The 20,874-nt window shown below is 38.5% G+C and overlaps 1 protein-coding gene across 1 annotated transcript in view; it reads right to left on the bottom strand.

Annotated features, from left to right (window-relative positions):
- EMC2 (ER membrane protein complex subunit 2) overlaps nucleotides 1–20,515 on the bottom strand; it is a 35,145-nt gene extending 14,630 nt beyond the window's left edge. Inside the window, exons 1-5 of the mRNA XM_071738207.1 lie at nucleotides 20,123–20,515; nucleotides 15,460–15,573; nucleotides 13,702–13,766; nucleotides 9,326–9,411; nucleotides 6,504–6,561 (exon numbers count right to left, since the gene is read on the bottom strand). Coding sequence (XP_071594308.1) covers nucleotides 6,504–6,561; nucleotides 9,326–9,411; nucleotides 13,702–13,766; nucleotides 15,460–15,573; nucleotides 20,123–20,210 — 411 coding nt within the window. The 5' untranslated portion in view covers nucleotides 20,211–20,515. The remainder of the gene's footprint in view (nucleotides 1–6,503; nucleotides 6,562–9,325; nucleotides 9,412–13,701; nucleotides 13,767–15,459; nucleotides 15,574–20,122) is intronic.
- Nucleotides 20,516–20,874: the final 359 nt, after the last annotated feature.

Here is a 20,874-nt window from a genome sequence, read left to right as displayed (position 1 = left end):
AATAGGCAAATCACAACACAAGTGTAAACAACTGCAACCAAGATACAAGGAAAGGAATCATAAACTGAATGCAACTGAAATAATTTATGTACTCTTACCAGACTTAGGAGTTAACCATGGAAGACAGTTAAATAAGGCCAAGTCTTGCAAATTAATCTATACAGGCACAGAGTTGCTGAGCTGAATCTGCTCCTCTATGTATAATGTCAAAGCATAAGTAGCAATGGTGAACAGAACTTTCTAAAGGGTCCTTCAGGGGAATCCAATAAACAGCAGCCAAAAAATTCTAACACCAGCACAAACTGGTAGAAGTTACAAAGGCTAAAAAGCTAAAGCCTGGCACCAGAAAACATGAAAAATGCTGCATATCAAAGAAGTGTACAACCAGTTTACAGAAGAAAGTAAAGCTTTCCCAATCTCCTGGAGTTCCTTGAAGGAGTCACTAAGTGTGGATCAATAAAAAATCCACTTAAACGTTAACTTCAACTTAAAAAATAATTTCAACAAGATCTCTCACTCTGAAGCCAAAACTCTGAAGGAAACTAAATTGCCTCAAGGTAAAGGGGAAGGTCTTCACATAGATAAATAAATCAGCCAAAAGATATGAAACAGAGGGGAAAAGAGTTCTAGTCTACCAGTGAGTTCTCTTCACTGAGAATACTGGAGTCACCTGTACCAAAAATTACTGCTCAGCGTATTTATAACCAGACTAACAGGGGAATTAATGGTGATGTGTTAAAGTTAATTGATGATCATGAATTAAATAACAGTGAATGTCAGTATGATAAAACAGCCCCTGAAATGTATTACCCTAGATGAAGGGTTTCACATAAAGTAAAACAATGCTAATCTAATGTACACAGCAAGGTTCTCTGAATTTGCTCAGTTCAGAAGGAGAGGCTGGAGTTCAATACATAATTCTAAAATGTCTGTTTGATATTCAGAGGAAGTCTTAAAAAGCAATCCAAAACCAACAGCACTGGGATACTGGAATTATAAGAAAAGAATACAGAGCTGAATACATCAGGGGCATAATTTTGCCATTGTATAATTCCATACTGCTTTTGCATTTTTACTACTGACTGCAGTCCTGTCCTCTTCCTCAACCAAATACAGAAAAAAAACAGAACAGACAATCAGAACAGCAGCAGGGTTTCAGGTCACAGAATGACAGTAAACTGCTAGACAGGTTAGGAGTTCTCAGTTTAAACAGCAGAAAAATGCAAAAGATCCCTAAAATCATGCACAAAGTGAACAGAAAATAACTGCTGACTGTAACAGATGAATTAGGGGTATCAAATAAAATTGCTAGATTGAAGGTTTGAAAAAAAAAAATGTGAGACTTGCTCAACCATGGATAAATGATGAAATCTCATTTCTAAAAGACACTGTAGACACAAAACCAAATTTACACAAATTCAAATACTTAATTTCAAGAGACAATACCTCCTACATTTAAGATTGTTACACTCACAGAAGTAAGACATGGGAAAAATGCTGGAATGAACTCTGCTCTCACTCACTTCACCAATCACAATTCAGCAAGATGAAAAAAGAACCTAGCAGAGGTAAATGATGTTCTGTAAAACGAAGAAGACATATTTTTTAGGATGCAGGTACTGTATTCCCCAGCTTAATCATCCATTCTCCTTGGGGATTATCTGAAGCAGTAGCTGCAGCTCTTCACTCTCACAAATTCCGCTCTGTATCCAACACAGTGCCAAGCTATCTTTTTCAATTCCCTTTAAAACTACCACCATACAAACTCAAGTTTAGGATTAGTCATGTCTTTCCTGGCAGTGCTAGCAATGTATTTAATGAAACACAGACACATCACCTCAGAAAATTCCCTGTTAGTAAATACTTCACTTGGCAAGCAGTTTTCATTTTTGAAATTTACAAGCGTCCTGCAGATAAATTACAACTCTGCAAGAAGTTAAGGAGAGCTCTCTTGAATGTTCAAAATGAGTGCACAGCTACTGTGGGAGTTCTGAAGAACTATTACTGCAAATGATAAACAGACACGGAATACCCAGACTCAGCACTCGTTAGTCACACCTTACTTGATACAGACAAGGAGCTGGGAGGGAAAAAAAAAATGTTCCCTAGACAGTTCAGATGGTAGTAATGCACAGTGACAGATGCTAGGGAGAATGACCTTTGATACCCATGCCATATAATAGGCCATATTACAGGATACTAAGTACTACGATTTTGCTATGAATCTTTCTAGTATCTGGATTCTTGTGTGTCTTCAACCACCTCCTGAGCCTCTTCTGAAAAACATTCAGCTTGGCTAGAAAAAGAATCTCAAAATAGTACAGTAAAGTGTAACTTCATATGACCATATACTTGATCCTACCCATTGCCATAAACAATAGAGTCGTTAGTGAAATATTTTACAAACCCTGAAAGACAACAGCCTCACCCAGAACACTATCTTGTTCTGAAAATTCCATTTTTGATTCTTCATTCTTCACTGGACCCATGAAGTTAATGAGATTATCCACATGCCCTAAACTAAGCAAGCACATACAGTATCGTGAAGTATTAAAAGCTTAGTTGAAAAAGTAGCAAGAAAACCAGCAGAAGAACTATCTCAATAAAGACCTCAGAATTTCTTTGGATTAAAATTTAGGCAGAACTTTGCCTTGTGCTGTATGCCACTTCCCCCTGGTGCTGACCAATTGCTCAGCAATCTTGTTGATGGTTGAGTTGAAGAATCAGAAGAAGCTGTGGATGTGCTACAATGACAGTGGAGCAGAACAGAACAAACACCAACTTAAGTCTTGAACACAGGAACCCCATTTCTTTCCTTATCATCAATCTTATTTGCAACCCTGAACAGGCTACCTTGAGAAAGGCCTGACTCCCCAGAATATTCAGCTATCTAATAAAAATGGATGGGTCTACATTCAAATTGCTCCTGAAAGCAGAATCTTTGGAACGTAAAAAATACAAAAACGTATTCAACTTAATCTGATACACACACATACATGTAATTTCAGAATTCCTCATTTAATACTCCTTACAGAATCAAAATCAATAGAAAATCAGAGAGATAACAGCCTGCATAGGAACTGAGTCCTAAATGATTCTGCAGAGCTGGGGTTTCACCTTCTCTCTATATGTAAAATGTCAGTACTGTTTCATCTCACATGGCTGCTGTGGGACAAACAAGAGGAAAAAAGCCATTTAACATACTACTTCCATTTGTAAGTTCTTTTGTAAGAGCCCCATTCCCAGAAATGAGAACTTGTGTTTAAAACAGAAAATACCAATGTATCAATGCCATGCAGATTTCCTACTGAATTTTACACAAGTAATCCACCCAAAATATAAACCCTAATTTGGTATAAAGACCATCAATAAGGATACAAGAGCACTGTGAAAACCAATTTGCTATTTGAAAATACCTAGAGCTTGAATGTGTCATGACATTTCATATTACAAAATTGTATCACAGTTTAATCACTGGATTATTTGAATTCACAAAGGATACCACTGAACAGTAGCTCCCTACTTCAAAAGACTACTGGTCATTTCAAGAGTAGGAAGATTCTGGTATTTTTTTAGCTGCATGCTTGAGCATTCAGCTTTATCTCTACAAGGTATGACCTGTATCTGAATTTTCTTTAGCAAAATTCTAACTTATAGAACCACAAGTTTGGTCACTTGTAATATTCAAACAGTATATGCATTCTACTATTAGAGCTAAGATAACGATTGACAGAAATATCCTCCAGGCAAAAAGTGATTTTTAAATTATTTTTTTTACACACACACAAAAGAAAAATTGTTTAAGATTTAAATGTTACTACACATCCCTCTGTTCCAATTGCCCACCCACCCTTTAAGCCACCTGTTTCCCTACAGCCTCCCTGACCTCTCCTGTTAACAAACCACCTAAACTTCCATTATCTGTCCCTTCTTCTTTTGGTCCTGCTTCCCTCTTTTTTACTTAGCTCTTTCTGGATGTGTTTTCCCTTCTGCTTCTTGCTTGGGTGCAACTCAGAAAAGGAGCCTCCCTACTTTCTGCACCTTTCCTGTAGCCCTACAACTATGAGAAGCAACTTAAAGGAAGACTTGCTTTGTCTCTGTAGCCTAGGAAAGATCATGCTTGATAGAAATGGGCTTATAAGATGTATTTAATAAAAAATCCAGCAGTCAGAACACAGAGATTTTCAAATGCCTGTAACTTAGCCAGTTTGGGTGTTTTTCTCATAGTAAAATAAAAGCTGTACTCCATCATAAACCCTTTTCCTGTTGGTATCCAAGGCTTTCCTTCAAAACAGCAGGATGAGAATTTCTCAATGAAAACACAGTAACAGCAAAACCAAAAAGTGCTTACTATCAACCCTGCTAAAAAAACAATGCCCTTCTTACATTGTTCTGACAGACTAAGCATTTTATCAGATTATCTAAAAGCAACTTGGCCACTGCTACACATCAGTATAAAGATTTTCAACTTGATACATTAAATTTAATAATCAAAAACAGGCCCTATAACAGAAAATCTCATGCAGCCTTAATGGAATCATCTGTTAAGATGTGTTAAAGTAAGACGTGTTATACATCTAAAAAGCTTGCATTTCAACCAAAATGAAAAAGAATGGAAAAGGTTCCCATTCTTATTCTACTAAAATGCACACAAGTTCTGCTTTTCACAGAAGTCACATTTCATTCATTAATGTTCAACTCTTCAGAGAGGGGAGAGACCCTCAGTCAACACCTACTTGCCTTGAAAAAGGAAACAGGATCTCTGAGATGACAACATTAACATTGCCCCCTTGTCAAAGAGTCATCTTTTTCAGCACATAAACTCAGAGTGAGACAAAACACTGAGAGATTCTAATCTTTCCAAAACAAAGACTATTTTGATTTCTATCCTAATAAATTTAAATTAAAATTAAAAAAATATTACCTTAATTGCAGCAGTTTGTATGCAACAAAATGTAATCCAAAAGTGTAAAAGCCCATTACATAATTTGAGTTCAAAGTTCACTTTCCATAATGGAAAAGTCTGTTAGGTGTGTAAAATAAATTTTTGAATTTTTGAAAAAGCTTTTTCCATGCTTCTATTTGAAACTGTCGGTGGATGCAAAGTATGATTTTCACATGATTCATGTGAACAAATGTCTGTGTTTCACTTACTGCACTTGCCAAAATGTTTAATGTATATAAGCAACTCCATGTGTCAGCAGGGCAGAAGACATTGCTACAAGGTAAGGTGAGTGCCAAGACAAACTCAGCAACAGTTTCTCTCTTAAAAACTTGAAGTATTTATTTTCCTACAGCAGCCACATATGTGCATGGAAATAATTAACAAGTAAGTCACAAAGAAATCTGCACATTACAATTTCCAAAACTTTCTCTGTAACTTTCACTCTTCCCACACAAGGTTTAGCCAACCTAGTCTGCACTTATATACCAAAAAACCTTTGCATTTAACTCTCCACTTCTGTTCTCAGATCTTAAGAAATCAAATGTATCATGCAGCTGTTCTAATATTTACATCTTATGACTCTAATTCCAGATCCATTTCATTGGGATCTTTATGATTCTGTTACTGAGGAAATCCAAATCAGGTAATAGTATTTCATATCACTTACTTAAAGAGATCCTTTTCTTTTATGAAACCATCCAACACACCCCTCAGGTGTCATTAGCCATGTTGTGACAGCTGAACAGTAAAACTGCCAAGAACTCACACTTCAAAGGCCATGGAAGTCATGTTATCATGTTCCATTTTCCACTGGCTTCAGCAAAGGGTGATACAATGGGGACCTAGGAGACCTATTCTTGTGGCTTCACTGTAGAGGGGTTTCATCTCATTTTCACATGACTATGAAGACCTAGTGTCCCTAAAACTCTTTGGGCCATACCCTTACAAATCTACCAACATTCACTGCAGTTATGCACCTTATTCTCAAACTTCCAACTGGGAAACACTATAGACTTTCAAAGGACAACTACAGATCACCTGTGTTTGTCTCCCAGAACATAATTCAAGTAGTACTGCCCCAGGGAGAGCAAAAAAGAAGAGTTAAGAAATTCATACTTAACCTTTAAGCACGATTAAAAATTAGGAAGATAAAAGACACATAGCAGACTATGATGGTCCTTTAAATATTGCATATTCAGGGAAAACAGAAAAGCTAACAGGCCCACTCTAAGCCCTACTAAGGCTGCTGGAAAGGTTTCTAGTTAAAAACGTGTCTTCTAAATTCAGCATTTCAGTGGAGATTACACTGCAACTTGCCATCAGGAATCAAATTTCATTTCTTGTAGTAAAGGTGATAAATGTTATTATACTAGGAGTCCTGGTTTGAAAGAAGCAGCATAAAAACTTCCTATAGTCATATTAGCCTGAGATCTTTTGGAAACTAAAGGAAAAAAACATAGTGATATAGACATTAATTTTTACACAGTGAAACCCACAAAATGCAATCATAATTTCAAACAAGAACCCACTCCAGTTCAGAAAAATCTTTTCAACTTACTGTGTTAGTTGAATCTTCTTGTAAAATTCTATCATATAACTGGATAGCATCATCATACCTGTTCAAAGAAATAATTATACTTTACTTCTGCTAAGACAGAAATGATTTTTTGACTGTCCTTGCAACAACTAATAACCTTCCCACACACTTTAAACTGAATATATTTAAGCAAAATATAATAATACAAAATTCTTTTGAACATTAAATATGAACAGGACTGATTTATGTCACTAAGTTAAAAAAGAAATACACAGCAATTGCTTCATGGAACACTGTTTCAGAAGCAAGTTCTGTACTTTTCACTCATTTTCTTACCCTCCTCTCCTCTCTATTTCTGTGCCCAGTAGACTCTACCATCACATCTTATCTTCCCCTTTGACCTCTACCCAGAAAAAGAAACCCCAAAATTTGAAAGGTCATCAAAATGAATGACTTTTCACTTCATTGTTGTTCACTTCATGTAAGATTTTTGTTATGATTTTTAAAAATATAAGCAGCAGCATACAGTAAACTGGGGGGATTCACACAAGAGTCCACTCCTAGACTGTACCATAAATCTTGAAAAACACGGGAAATGGATCTGTGTGTTCAGCCAGCTGTGTACCTGACCTGAACTGGACAAATGAAGTAATTCAATTTAAAACACATTTGACTTCACAGCTGTTGTGCTATCACCACCTAACTATGGCATACTTTGTTTCCTCATGTATAGTTTGACACGTAGTTTTTCAAAGGTACTGCTGATTGATTTTGATGCTACACATCATCTTCTCACCTTCAACACCCATTTATGTTCTCTCTGCTCCCTAAGCACTGCTGCCATTGCATAGCCCAGCTGATCAGTTACCATAAGGCAACAAAACAAATGTGAAAGGAATCACAAAAGCAGAAATGAGTAGAAGGTGACTGCTACAAACTTGAGAACACGTGCTGTAAAATGCTGATGTACTTATGTTTGCTGTTAATTGCTACTTTATCAAATGCATTTAACAAGAGTGAACATGATGGTCAAAATCCCAGCATTACAAGGCTTAGTCCCAGGACAGTATTGTTTTGATTAGCAGAGGTCTACAGGGATCCCTCAATCTGCAGGGACATCCCAGTCTGCAGAAATGTTCTCTTCATGGTTTCCTCTTCTTGCTGGTGAAGGCAGCATCTTTCTTAGATCCTGTAAGTCACTTTGAACTTAACATGAGGCTCACTTTTTGGACTTGAAAATGTGATGCCTCCAGCTTTATTCTCCCAAGGCTTCATTTACAGTCACTGGAGAGAGAGAGGCTTCTCCAGGGCCTGGCTTAGAACCCCTGCAGATGGGTTCAAGACAACTCAGAGACAAAGCCTCTTTCTTCTTCGACTTCTGGAGAAAATCTATGAAGATGAAACCTCAGCTTTCATTAATACCTCTGCAACCCTGATATTCCAATCTGAAGGATCTAACCTGACAGAGGCATTTTGTCAAGAATTTTTATGAGCACTTTCAGAAAACTGTGGCTCAATAGCACTCAATTGCTAAAACAACAGACAATGTTTGGGCAACAGTCATCTCCCACAAAGATCTTCTCCTATGAAGTAACATCTCCAATGTAGTCACGTAAGCCTGAACAGAATTATATTTCACACTTACAACTAGGTTAGGGGAAGGAGGAAAATCTGCTGGAGGAAAATCATTCTCTATCTTTCTACTCTCTGTCAAAGCTAAGTTTAATTCTTCATGAATGTGTATTTGATATAAAGTGAATGTGAAACATGGAACATCAAGTTGCCTTGACAGTGCTCCTGCAGTTGTGTAGTCAAGTTAACCATTCCTCAATCCATACACAACAGCCATTGGTGACTTGTATCAAAGTTAATTTTGCAATAATAATAATGTAATGGAAGAAGAGCACCTATTACATAAATAATTTTAAAAAGCATTTATGGTTTTCTTCTAAGTTGTAATTCCTTTGTATCAAGTTGGCCCAAAGGCTTCAAATTCCAATATCACACACCCTGTATGCAAAATGTGGCATGGAACACATTTGCTAGCACTCAAAGGAAGTTGGAATTCCTTCTAACATCCAAGACAAGTGCTTTAGAACAGAATGTTGATATGGAAGATGTATCCAAGGAGAAAGGGGGACAATAAAGGTCAACCTCAAGCCCTGAGGTCATTCATCTTGGAAAGCTGTGAAGTTTTAAGCTCTTCATTATTTTAATAATTACTGTTAAGCTTAATATGTTATAACCCTTCTACAGGATAGAATATAGGATAGATTCATCCTATAGGATAGGTTCTCCTATAGGATAGATTCAGTAAAGTCAGTCTGATTTAGGTTCTGCCATTCAATTCCCTATGTTTTTTTGAGTTGTGTCTATAACAAACTCTATATTTATTAAGTTGTACTGGATTTATCCACACTTGGAAAATATAGGGAAAGAGCTACATCCTTCAGTAATTATGACCACAGAAGAGAAATTAAGGCAAAAAATGCTGGCACTGTTTTTCCTATGCTGCCCCAGCTCTACGAGATGTAAAGTATACGTTGCAAACTTCACCAAAAAAGTGCTTAGTGTTTTACTGTATAATGTCTTATGCTGTTGAGGAAGAGATCTTTGTCATACAGAAGTGTGATGGGAAAACTGCAAAAACGTACCACTGCATAGTTTATGCAAAAATGCAATAAAATGCCTAAACATTATAAAGTAATAATGCACATCAATATTTTCTACAAAGAAACAGCCCAGCATTGCTTCACAATGTTTTTAAAGTGCCTGAATGCCTTAAAAGAAATAATAATCAGCTTTCCAGACAGAAAGTGTATTTTTTTAAATGCAGGTTTTACCTTTCCATAGCTTCAAATCGCATTCCAGTTAAACGTTTAACTCTGTGGCTCCCAGGAAACTGCCGCCTTAGTTCCTGAAGACAGAACTATACAAATAAAACAAAAAATACTATTATGAATAGAATTATCTACACAGAAGTTGAAAAAAAAAAAAAAAGTCCTTGGCTATTAATTCAACAACCTGAAATGGCAATCCTGAGTAAAAGCAAGTACCAATTTTTTTAAATAAGCAATAAAATGTATAGATAAAGAAAAGCTCAAAAACTGAAATTCCCTGTGAGAAGACTAAATCTAAGAAACATCTTCCATACAGGTCATTAGACATCAGACCTTCCTGGAAATATTTATTTATCTAGAAAATGAAACTCAACTACAAAAACAGTCTGATACTATTAAAATTTGAAGTCTACTTGGTTGCCTCATAATAACACAAGACAGTAAAAAAAAAAAAAAAAAAAATACCAAAATAAAGACAGTAAAACCTAATAAATTGATATCTCACAATGGGAAAAACTATGCTAATTCTGTGCTCTGTGTTTATTTTTAAAATAGAAGTTTAAAATCCAAAGAAAATGTTTGTCACTGGCTTGGGCTGAGCCTCCTGGCAGAATAGAAATAGCTCCTAACTACTGAAATCAATGAGACACCTGGGCTGGATGAAAGGACCTTATCACAGGCAGATTCCACTGAATTAGTAAAATGGAGCTGAGTCCCAACTTCCCTGGGGCAAAATAATTCTAGCCATCTCATGAATGTAGCTAAATAGCATCACAAAGTATGTAGAAGTTTGTAGCTCAGACATTATGATGGGAGGCAGGACAGTCCCCAAGCTCTCAAGAAGACCAGAGGTTTTGGATTACATTAAATGCTTCACAAAGAACCCTCCTGTTCCAAGCACCTATTTATATAACAGAGCTTACAAACTTTTTCTTCAGACCTAAGGTTCTAGCAGAGGCCTAACTACATAGTCTGCTCCATCTCATGATCTCTGAGGTCCCTTCCAACCCAGCCAATTCTATGATTCTATGATCACATTCATTGGTCAAAGGAAAGCACAGAAGCAAATCAGTAAAAATTAGTAGGTTCTGTCTGTTTCTGTAGGTAAATGGGTTGCTAGAGCACAGCAAAGAGAAATACATCTCTGCCAGATGCAAAAAATAGAGAAGGAAGAAAGGAAACAGTAATCAAAGAAGTAATGCTTAGTCTCAAGTAAGCACAGGCTATTTTCATGATTATTATCTTAATTTCCATTGAACAATGCCATTTCATCTAGCAAGGTCCAGATTAAGTACAGAAACAGTTTACTGACTCTTTGAGTGATGCCTAAGTAAATTGCTGCTGCTCTGGACAACAAGCTTAGCAACACATTACATGATGTCAAAAATAATCTGTAAACAATTTCGACAGACTGGAAAACTTACATCAAACACCAAAAAAGTGTTTTGACTCCAGCCTTTACATCTCAAACAACCTTCTAAATTTCAGAAGGAACTTTAGCAGACAAATAAATCTACCCTGTGGCCCCAGTGATCTAGGAATCATGAAGGACAGTGATTTTTCACTACAAAAGCATGCTCTACTTTGTCCACTAAAATGCTGAAATGTCAAAAATTATAATATTTGCAAGAATACTAAACTCTGCAATCTCTGGATGGACCTTTACACCTAGGAGAAACCCATTAGCATAAAAAAGCTGATGAAGTAGCTCTCAAGTGCAGGAGTAGTACAAGACCAGAACTGTTCACCTTAGATCTGACTACGCAATAATTTTTTAACCAAATACAGCAGCCACAAGGCCAAAATAAACTCCTGTAGATTAAGACATCAGACACAATAAAGTGACATGAAAGGTTGAGACAGTCATGAACAACTTCACTGTAATGCTTTCAAAAACAGAAGGGCATGAGTAAACTACACTAGCTGTATCCTCAAAATGTTTGGGACCCAGCAGCACTGAATGTCCTCTTTTTAAATTTAACTTGTAATCCTTGTAATAATTTATGTTATTGAGGGCTGGTTCTGCACTATGTCAATAATCTCCTTCCAAGATCTCTCAGAAACTCAGCAGTTACAATGGCAAATCCCATTTGTACATGAAACTTGAATTTGCAGAGAATTTGCTCTCTTGATTTTTTTTAATCACATTTGGTTTTAATTTTAAAGGTCTGACAAAGGCAATGAAGTGCCAACAGTAGGTGACTGCACTAAAACGTGTGTGAAAGAACTGGCTGACTGCACTAAGGGCACACATTATGCACAGCCATTTCATGCAGGACAGAGAGGACAAATATAACAAAAGAGGAAAGAAAAACTTAAAATGAGAGTCAGATAAATGACTCTGCAAACCATCTCATCCCCCTCATTTGGAGCAGAGGAGACCTATCCCCCTAAGCAAAACACATCACAGCTGTCAAAACCTTACTGTAAAAACCAGAAATTTCAAAACTGTTTGCCTACTTTGGGGCTACAGCTGTAGTAAAAAGCCACATGATGTCGATTTGTTCAAATTAACTACTTCTTTATTATTATTATTTACTATTATTTATCAAACTTCAAAATAAGAAGTAAAAAAGACAGAGTTTTTCTCTAACCTTTCAAGCTCAGCTGCATATAAAATGTTGCACTCCCTCATCTCAAGAAATATTCCTTAGAGGACACAGAAACTAAAATTTAAAATCCCTGCCAGGGTTAGTAAAAACAAATAGAACTTCACAACTGATCTTTCAACACTGGCTCCCTGCAAGTTTGTGAAAGTCTTCCTAAAAAGACCCTTAAAATAAAGGCCAAAACTGTTTGAGACATAAATAAGAACACAGAAATACATTTATGTATACAGTAAATCTATTTGTTGATTTTTAAAAAACCAGACAGATATACTACAATGGTATTTTCTTCTGAGGAATAAAAGAAAGGGAAGTTCAGTGGGTTCATGACAAGTTCAGAGTGCTGTGCTGCATTTTCCAGTTTACTCTTTTTTACCATATACATATGGGATGTGAGATAAACTTGTCTAGTTCTGCCTACTTTGAAATTGCTCTTCTCCCACCTACATCCTCTAGTCTGACCCCTTGTATATAACAGACCATTAGGTTTCACCCAAATGACATCCCATGAAGCTCAAAGACTTTATGAGACATTTTGCCACCTGACAGAGAACAAGGCACTGGAAGAGTAATGCCCATTAAAGACTTGGTTTCCTGAAAATATCATTCTTTTTATTTAGAGTAAGCTCAAGACTGCTGCCTTTCAGGGCACAAGATAATTGAAAGTATTTTCCCCAGCATTTTGTGGAGAAATGATTAAAAAAACCACAAACATTAATCTACAAAAAACAATTTTGCTATTTTGTTCAACTGCTGCTTTTAAAGGATTAGCTAAACTTAATTGAGGTTTTTTGTTTGTTCTGTCTTTTTTTATTTACTTTTTTTATTTACTAGCAAACAGGTGCTACAAGTTCTAAATAAACTCATTTTATCTGAATTTTTATTTGTACAATTCAAATACATTTGCATACAAATTGACTAAGCCCCAATACCCATTAACAGTATTTTTGTCAAGAATCACTGAATAACTTGAATTGCAAGGGATCTTTGGAGATAACCTGCTCTAAACCCCAACTCAAAAAACAGCCAGCTTCCAAGAGAGTGCAGGGTCATATCCCCATCCATTTCTGAGCATTTCCAAAGAAGATTTCACAGCTTCTCTGTGCCATTTGTTCCAAAGTGTTCACTATCCCCATTGTTAAAAACTTCTTGCTAACATGTAATTAGAGCTTCCCCTGTTGCAGCTCACATCTCTTGCTGCATGTCTACAAAATCTGTCTCTACCTTCTTTATACCTTCTCATCAGCACATATTGAAAGGTAGCAACCAAATCCACCCTTAGCTTTCTCAAGAACTAACAAGTCCAGATCTCAGCCTTTCCTTATGCATTATGCAGTCCAGTTCCTTTTTCATCTGGAAGACTTGCTCCAGTATGTCAATGACTTTGATGATAGCCAACATGACATATAATATGATATGCATGACAGGAGATTTTACCTCAAAACATTCAAAAAAACAACATAATTTGAGAGGTTTTCAATAAACAAACCCTGTCTGTACAATATGGCAACTTCAATATTATTTTTGACATTTAGCCCATACCAGAGTAGCTGTAAATATTTTCATGGCTATTGGAAGAGACATGATCTGTCTAAACAAAAGTTACACAGTAGAGAGGGTGGCAGTTTCTTCCCAGCACTGTATTTCTTGACAGATATTCTACAAATCCAAGATATGGAGTTCAGAGTATCTAGCAACTGTCCAAAGAACTATCTGGAAGAGATACCCAGGAATAAAACAAGGTTTGAGCAAAAAGTCAGCTTGAATACTTACCAATGCCAAATCATCTCGACTGCAGTCCAGGGCAGCAATCATCACCTGTTCATATATTATCCAAACTAGACACAAAAGAAACATTAAATGCAGATAATTAATTTTTTTAAGGTAATGGGAAACACCTACAATGTAAGTAAGATTAATTAATTCTGTATGTATATTTTTCCCCTTCTACTTCTGTGGATCACTACTGAAGCAGGAACAGTTTAAGAAACTGCTGGAATTAATTAAAAACACATTTAAGCAATTTTATTGCTTTTAGAAACAAAGTACCTTTTGACATCTTGAAAGGCGAAAAAGCTCTAATTCTCTGCTTTTCCTAACATTATAGCTGCAGTCTTCTAAACAGATCCCCATTAGGACTTGCTCTCTGATCAGACCTGGAGAACAGCCATTTGGGCTAGAAAGAAAACAAACTTCCCTTAACTGTTTCACTGCTGGAAGTCCTACAAATGTTTTCTGCTTCCTGGTGACAAACAACTTTTCTAAATCATTAACAGATTACACTGCTTCCACCCAAGGCCCACCTAGTTCTTCAATGTAAAGAACTTAACAGTGTAGCTACAAAAGCTGCAGAAAAGAGAGATTATGGCAGAGGAAAACATGTAGCCTGAGTACTACAACATTTGCAGTGGCCAATCTCCTTATAATGGAAGGAAGTCAGTGACAGAATTACAGCTTGGAGGATGCAAGGAAGAACCAGAGCAAAGCATCTATATGAAATAAATCCTATCTGCAGAACCCCAAACCCAGTACTGACAAGAAAGGGAGGCAAAGTGTCTTGCTGAAACCACCATGTGAATTCATGAAACACTGTATGAAGTTAGGTATTTTAAATCAGTTAACTTACTAAACTAACTGGAAAAGTTCAGTAATTGAACAAAGTTAATCACATGGAATATTGCAACTTTTACTAGCTAATACAATGCACTACTGTAACTGTTGAAATCCACCATAGCTACATAACAGCAGGTAATAAAATGAAATAACTACAAGATAAATGTATTTAAAATATGTTAAACAATGTCTATATTAAATTACCAGAATTATATAAAAGGGAAAAAGAAGAATGAACATTAAAACTAAAACCTCACTAAGACTAATATGCAAACCTACACAATCTTTATAGCACTTTGTTATGGTTTATTTTATGTTTATAGCAAAGATTGCTATTCTAGTCCGACATATTTCTAAGCAATTCTCTTTTGCTATGAAATGCTAAAGCCAAGCTTTTGTCTACTGCAATTAGCACAAGATATTAAAATTCCCAAAAAATAGTAATGTCATCAGCAGTGGAAACTTTGGCTTACCTTCAACTATAATACCACAAATGTAACGTTAAAATTAAAACAGCCTTAATATTGATTCCTGCAGTATATATGACTTGATTAAGGAACAGCATTCTCTGCTACAAAAAGATACTTTTCCATTTCTCTCATGGTGCTGAAGAACAGAAAATCAGTCAAATGACTGCTAGATAACAGCATCATGCCAAGTTTTCACTTAACAGTCTAGCAACTAATACAGTAAATGAACAGTTCTAGTAGGTAATCTTGCCATCTATTTTCACCACAGCCCACATTTGGGAAAGAAATAACATCTAGGAATTCTGGCAGCCTATTAGGCGAAGAAAGTGATAAATATGTCATCAACATCAGCAGATACAAAAGGCAACACCGAAGCACAAAAGAGAAGCTGAAAAGAGAAAACAAAATCAGGCAATGGAAGCTTTTAATATAATGACTGTTTCCTTACTGTCATCTCCAAGTTTAGATGCATACTCATTAATTAACTCTTCTCCAACATCCACAATCTGCTCACTGTTTCGGTAGTTTTCTTCCCTCCATTTCCTCATTTTATCACGCATATCTAAAGGAAAAGGGAGAAAAAAAAAAAGAAAAAAAATACTGAGATTTCCAGGCAGTAAAGGAGTTTTAATTTTATTTCTGGAAAATATGCACTGAAGAATGGGTTTTGAGAGCAAGAGATCTCTGGAACAGTGCCACACAAACTGTGCTCATGCTCCAATGTCTTCAGTTAAAACTTCTACACTTGCAGTTTCTAAGGTAAAAATGCCTTATTAGCTACTTATCCAAGAAAAAGTAAGATTTAAGATATTACCCACAGTTAGGATGTATAGAGTATAAAAGATTTCACCTAAGGAATTCCACCCTTACATCGAAAAGCAACCCTAAAATTGTATTTCTGCACCACTGTCAGAAATGTAACAACTCAACCACCACTCAAGTTTACCAGTATAAGCACAATACTCTAAAATTCCACACTAAAAAGCATCTACAGACTCCTACAGAGAGACTCAAGAAAGGCAATCGTGGAAGTGAAGGCTTTCTATATCAGGGAAGTGGCCAAAGGTATAAAAATTATTTACTTAGGTAGGATAGAAAAGACATTTTATTTCAGCAATAGCAATTTTGTTTTGAGAATACATTTATTATGAATTAGATACTCAAGAGAGCAGGCATACTCATGAAGTCAGCTAGGCAACAATACCTAGCCTAGGTTTATTTATCCTCTGGATCAGGCAATTGCTAATAATGTGATTTTATATACACATATACATTCATACACATGCTCCATACACAAAAATAAAGTTTGAAGAAACTTTCGAAAAACAGGTTGCATTAATAGTTAGTGGCTTTACTAATACAAAGGTACCATGATTGCTGTTGCCAATAATTTACAACATCTAGAAAATCAAACACAATAATAGATCTAAACACTGTCAGCTTTCCTTGTATAGTTAGTATGACAGTTAACCACTGAGCTTTCTTACATCTACCTGAGGTGCTCTCAGATTGCTCATAAGGCTGTTTTTGTGCTATATTTTACATTCTGAAATTCAACCAAAACCACCACAGGGTTACATTTCATATGCACACATAAAGTTAAATGGTTCTAGACACATGATGGTCCCTGGAAATTCAAAGTTAGACAGCAAGAATGTGAGAGAATACAAACGTTCACAAAAGCTGACAAGCTAAATGCATAAAAATAAATAAGCTGTCCTATTTCTACCCACTCATTTACTTGGAGATTATCAATGCCTCCATTCCAGTGTGACTGCAAATGGAATAGTGTCTGAATTATGTACTAACACAATGCACATCTACCATTCATCACTCAAGTACAGCATTTGCAGCAGTGGAAAAAAACCTGCAGAGAACAGTGTATCAGCTGATAACCAAAAAGCAAAGTATAAAAAGAAAATGTTCCCAATAACGTGCATCTATTGCGAGGCTCATTAGTTTTAGAAATACCGATTTTAAAGCACAAGGCAGAAGAAAAAAATGTTAAAAAGTGGAGTAAAACTTACACAAGGATTCTTACAATGTTGTAATGCTTTTTTTCCTGAGAAAGCTACCAAGATTCAGCTAATAAAATTCAGTTTTTGGAGACAAATCTAAATATAGCAAGTATTACAAAGTTGGGCAGTAGAAATTAGGTACTGAAGAAAAAATGAAGTTAGAGAAATGTCTAGTTTTAATTACCATTATTCCTAACACATGCACAGCTGGTCCTGAGCAACGGATAGATTTGTTTTAGTCTTAAATTATCTTAAATCAGAAAGCTTTGCACATGTAAATCAAAACAATAGAAGTTCAAAGGAGCAGTTGCACTTGCCACAATGTTTGCTGTTCCCTAAAAACAGTCAGTATCAGTCCAAAAGCAATAACCTCTGCTTTATTTTTGTGTCTTTTGAGGGATCAGTCAAGTTGGCTGGCCTGAGCAGCCAGATATGAAGTAATCCTATTATGATTATTTATATTTTGATTGTTTAGTTGGATCACAGTTTTCAAATACCTTACAACTAAAAGCACCTGATGAAATGAAGTGACTCCTATTAGTAGAGACATTCACTCCCAAATGTCACCTTGATGTAACTGCTGCTACTGCTAGCAATCACTCAGGGACCCCATAACTGTAATAGTTAATTTCACAGATTCATCCAGGTTGGAAAGGACCTCTGAGATCATCAAATCCAACACTTATTTGTATACTGTTCTTCTGTTACAGACACCGAGACCTCCACCACACCTCAGCTCCACCCACTCTTATTTTACAGACTAGGAATCAAGCCAAAAAAATCCCAAATCCACCAATTCAATAAGCTTACCCAAATGCAGAGGACATGCAATGGCCTGGCAACTGCTCTCTGACTTTACCTGGACACCTCAGCAGTATTTTTGTGGTGCAGGCAGAGGCAGCTCAACTGAGCAGTGCAGATCCTGCCTCTAGCCATAAGAACTCAGCTTTCAAAGTGGCCTCAACTAAAATTCCAGAATGTTGTTACCTTTGTCTGTTGTAACCTCACAGACTCTATATAAAATCCAGAGTAAACTGATCCATCCCTTTGACTACAATTGAAAAATCAAGAATATCTAAAAGCAAGGAAAGACAGCATGGAACACAACAAAACCACCTCACCAATACTTATATTAGAAATATTAATGTAATGATCCAGAAAACTCAAGTAACTTAAGCAAGTCATTCTATTAAAAATCTTCAAATATACTATTTTCACTTGTTTTCAATTTATAATAAAGAAAACCCAGAGAATATGCCATTCTTTTCATGTTTTGATTTTGATACCCAGTGAAGAATTACTGACTGAAACAAGAGTTGCCATCCAGCATTCAAAGATCTCCAAGCTGAAAGTCACTGCTTTCATTTTAGCTGGATTTGAGATGTTAATGCTATTTTGCTTCTGTGCAAGGTAGAGAAAGAAACCTGGCTTGTTTTGTCCTGGTTTATTTTTTGTGGAAAAGTTCTTTACACAAACTGTTTTGCAGCAACGCCTGGGAAAAGCCTAACAGCACCACCAGTAATGTTGCAGACAACTTCCCTTTCCATACAGTGCCTTGCCAGCTCTCTATCCAAGCTGAGGTTTGCAACCCACTAGTCCTTCTCACAAGAGATACAGAAGAACGGGCAACCAAGCTTTTCCCCAAGTGCTACAGTAGTCTAATGCCATCACAGTGATAAAACCAAGTATGAGAATAAACCTATCTATAAACTGACCACCAGACATGCTGGCAAAACCATCCCCTTCATCCTTTATCATTCAGTTAAAACCCTATTTTCTTCAAAATCTGCTAAAATATTTTCTGAGATTAATGCCATTCAAGATGAAAACTTGAGTATTTCAAATTCCATTTTGTTTTGCTTCAGAGTCCTACAGAAAAAGGTGCATGAAAAACGGTACAGGCACTATTTCTGATGGGCAAGTTACTGGTACCTGCGAAAATATATTCCATGCAAGGTGCCTCTTCTTATCCCCATACAACAAAACCAATCATCTACGACCAGGAATTATTCTTTTGCTTGAAAGTTTCTTTTCAAATTAGCAGTAAATAAATAAAATCCCAAACAGTACACAGCTTCCCTCCACATTATATCTTTACCGTACTTTCGTAATGTATGGGACCACTGTAGCTAAAGGTTCCCTTAATGGACATAATTACAGAGAAGCAGTAATTTATCCCTGATAGGAGAAGTGTCATGTGCTAGACTGCTGTGGGAACTCACATTTGAACCACTGAGAGTGTCAGGTAAACCTCAACAAAATCCTGCCACCCAAAAAATAAATAATCATGATCAAAAAGATATGAAAGCTAAAAAGACCGGGGGAGGAGGCTTTTCAAAAACTTCTCTGTCACTTCAGAGCTTCTGGCTTTCCTCCACAAACGCCAAGTTACAAGAAAACATCGAGTAATCTTCAGGCACTCCAAAACCTGAACTAGGACACAAACTGCTGGCCCAGCCATGAGGCCCATTTTTCTGTTTACTGTTTCAGTGGTGGGGTGGGGGTTGTCGAGAAGCACCGCTGAGAGAGGCCCCGCCGCCGAAATGGGAGGAAACGGAGAGTCCGTTCCCACAAAGCGGAGGCAGCGGCTGGAGGGCCCCACCCGTATGGGGCTTAGGGAGCGTCCCCGGCAGGGAAGCTCAGGCCGTGGGGCTGGGGACAGGCGCGGGGCCCACTCCGCTTCCCGGGACAGGGCCGCGTTGGCAGCCGCCGGACTCGCTGTCCCCGGGGGGCTCAGCACAGGTCGGCCGACCCCGCTCCTCCGGCAACGCCTCCCCGCTGCCGCCGGCCGCCCGCCCACAGCCCGAGGAGCCCGGCAGCTGCCAGAACCGCCGTCCCTCTCGCCCCAGCCTCCTGTGCCCACACCGGCCCTGCCCGGCTACCGCCACCGCTCGGCATCGGCTGCCGGGGCACGGGCGCCGGCCTGCCCAGGGCCTGCCGCGCAGCGGGTCTGCGGAAGCACAGCGCCGGTGTGGGCACAGGAGGTTGCGGGAGCACCGCCGCCCCCACCCTGCGCCCGTGGGTGAGCGGGTGGGTCGGTCCGGGTGCGGGCCCGGACCCGGCCGGGAAGCCGCTGGCTGTGCGCGACGTTACCTTCCCAAGTCACGTCGTACATCTCGGACACCTTCGCCATCTTGGCGGCCGCCCGCGTGACGCGGCCCCGTGACGGCCCGGCCCTCATTGGCGGCAGCGGGCGGGGGGCGGGCGTGTCCCGCGGCGGGGCTGCCCCGGGGAGGGGTCCCGGGAGGTGCGGGTTCCCTGGGGCTCTGCCGCCCCAGCCCTCCCAGCCTGGGCAACCCCGGGGTCTCGGCGCCCCCCGCCCTTACATGGCAGGCCGGCAGGAGACGGCCTAAACCGCCGGATGGGAGTCCCCGAGAAGCGGTGCTGGTAGGGCTGGAGCATTAAGAAGCTGCCGTCCTGGCTTGGGGGCTTTGTTTAATCTGCGTTTGCCTCGAGAGCGCAGTGACCAGGGTGAAAGCTTCGTGTGATCGCCTTTTCAGGGCACCCTGTGCTCGTCCTGCCCGCGGCTGGAGGGGCCTGGTTTAGCGGAGTTAAAACATGCAGAGCCTAAACCGGAGATGGCACAAAGGGCTGCAAGTTAATTTCTCCGATTTTATAATCCACAGAAACCTTCCACATCCAGTTGGCGTGGTGGGAGGTTTTACACCTTGAATAAAGGGGCGCTTGCTTGGGTTTAGTTTCAGCCTGCAAACTGCCATCGTATGTCATGTCCCTGGGCTCCTGGGGATGCCAAGGGTGTCCATCAAGGATGAACCTTCCCGTTCTCTGTGTTTGCTCCTGTGACCCCATGTGCAGTGAACCACCAAGAGTGACAAATCCCTGGT

Source organism: Heliangelus exortis, chromosome 2 (assembly GCF_036169615.1).
Source record: "Heliangelus exortis chromosome 2, bHelExo1.hap1, whole genome shotgun sequence".
NCBI lineage: Eukaryota > Metazoa > Chordata > Aves > Apodiformes > Trochilidae > Heliangelus > Heliangelus exortis.
The sequence above is the reverse complement of the archived record's forward strand: the minus strand, read 5'-3'. Positions and strand labels throughout refer to the sequence as shown.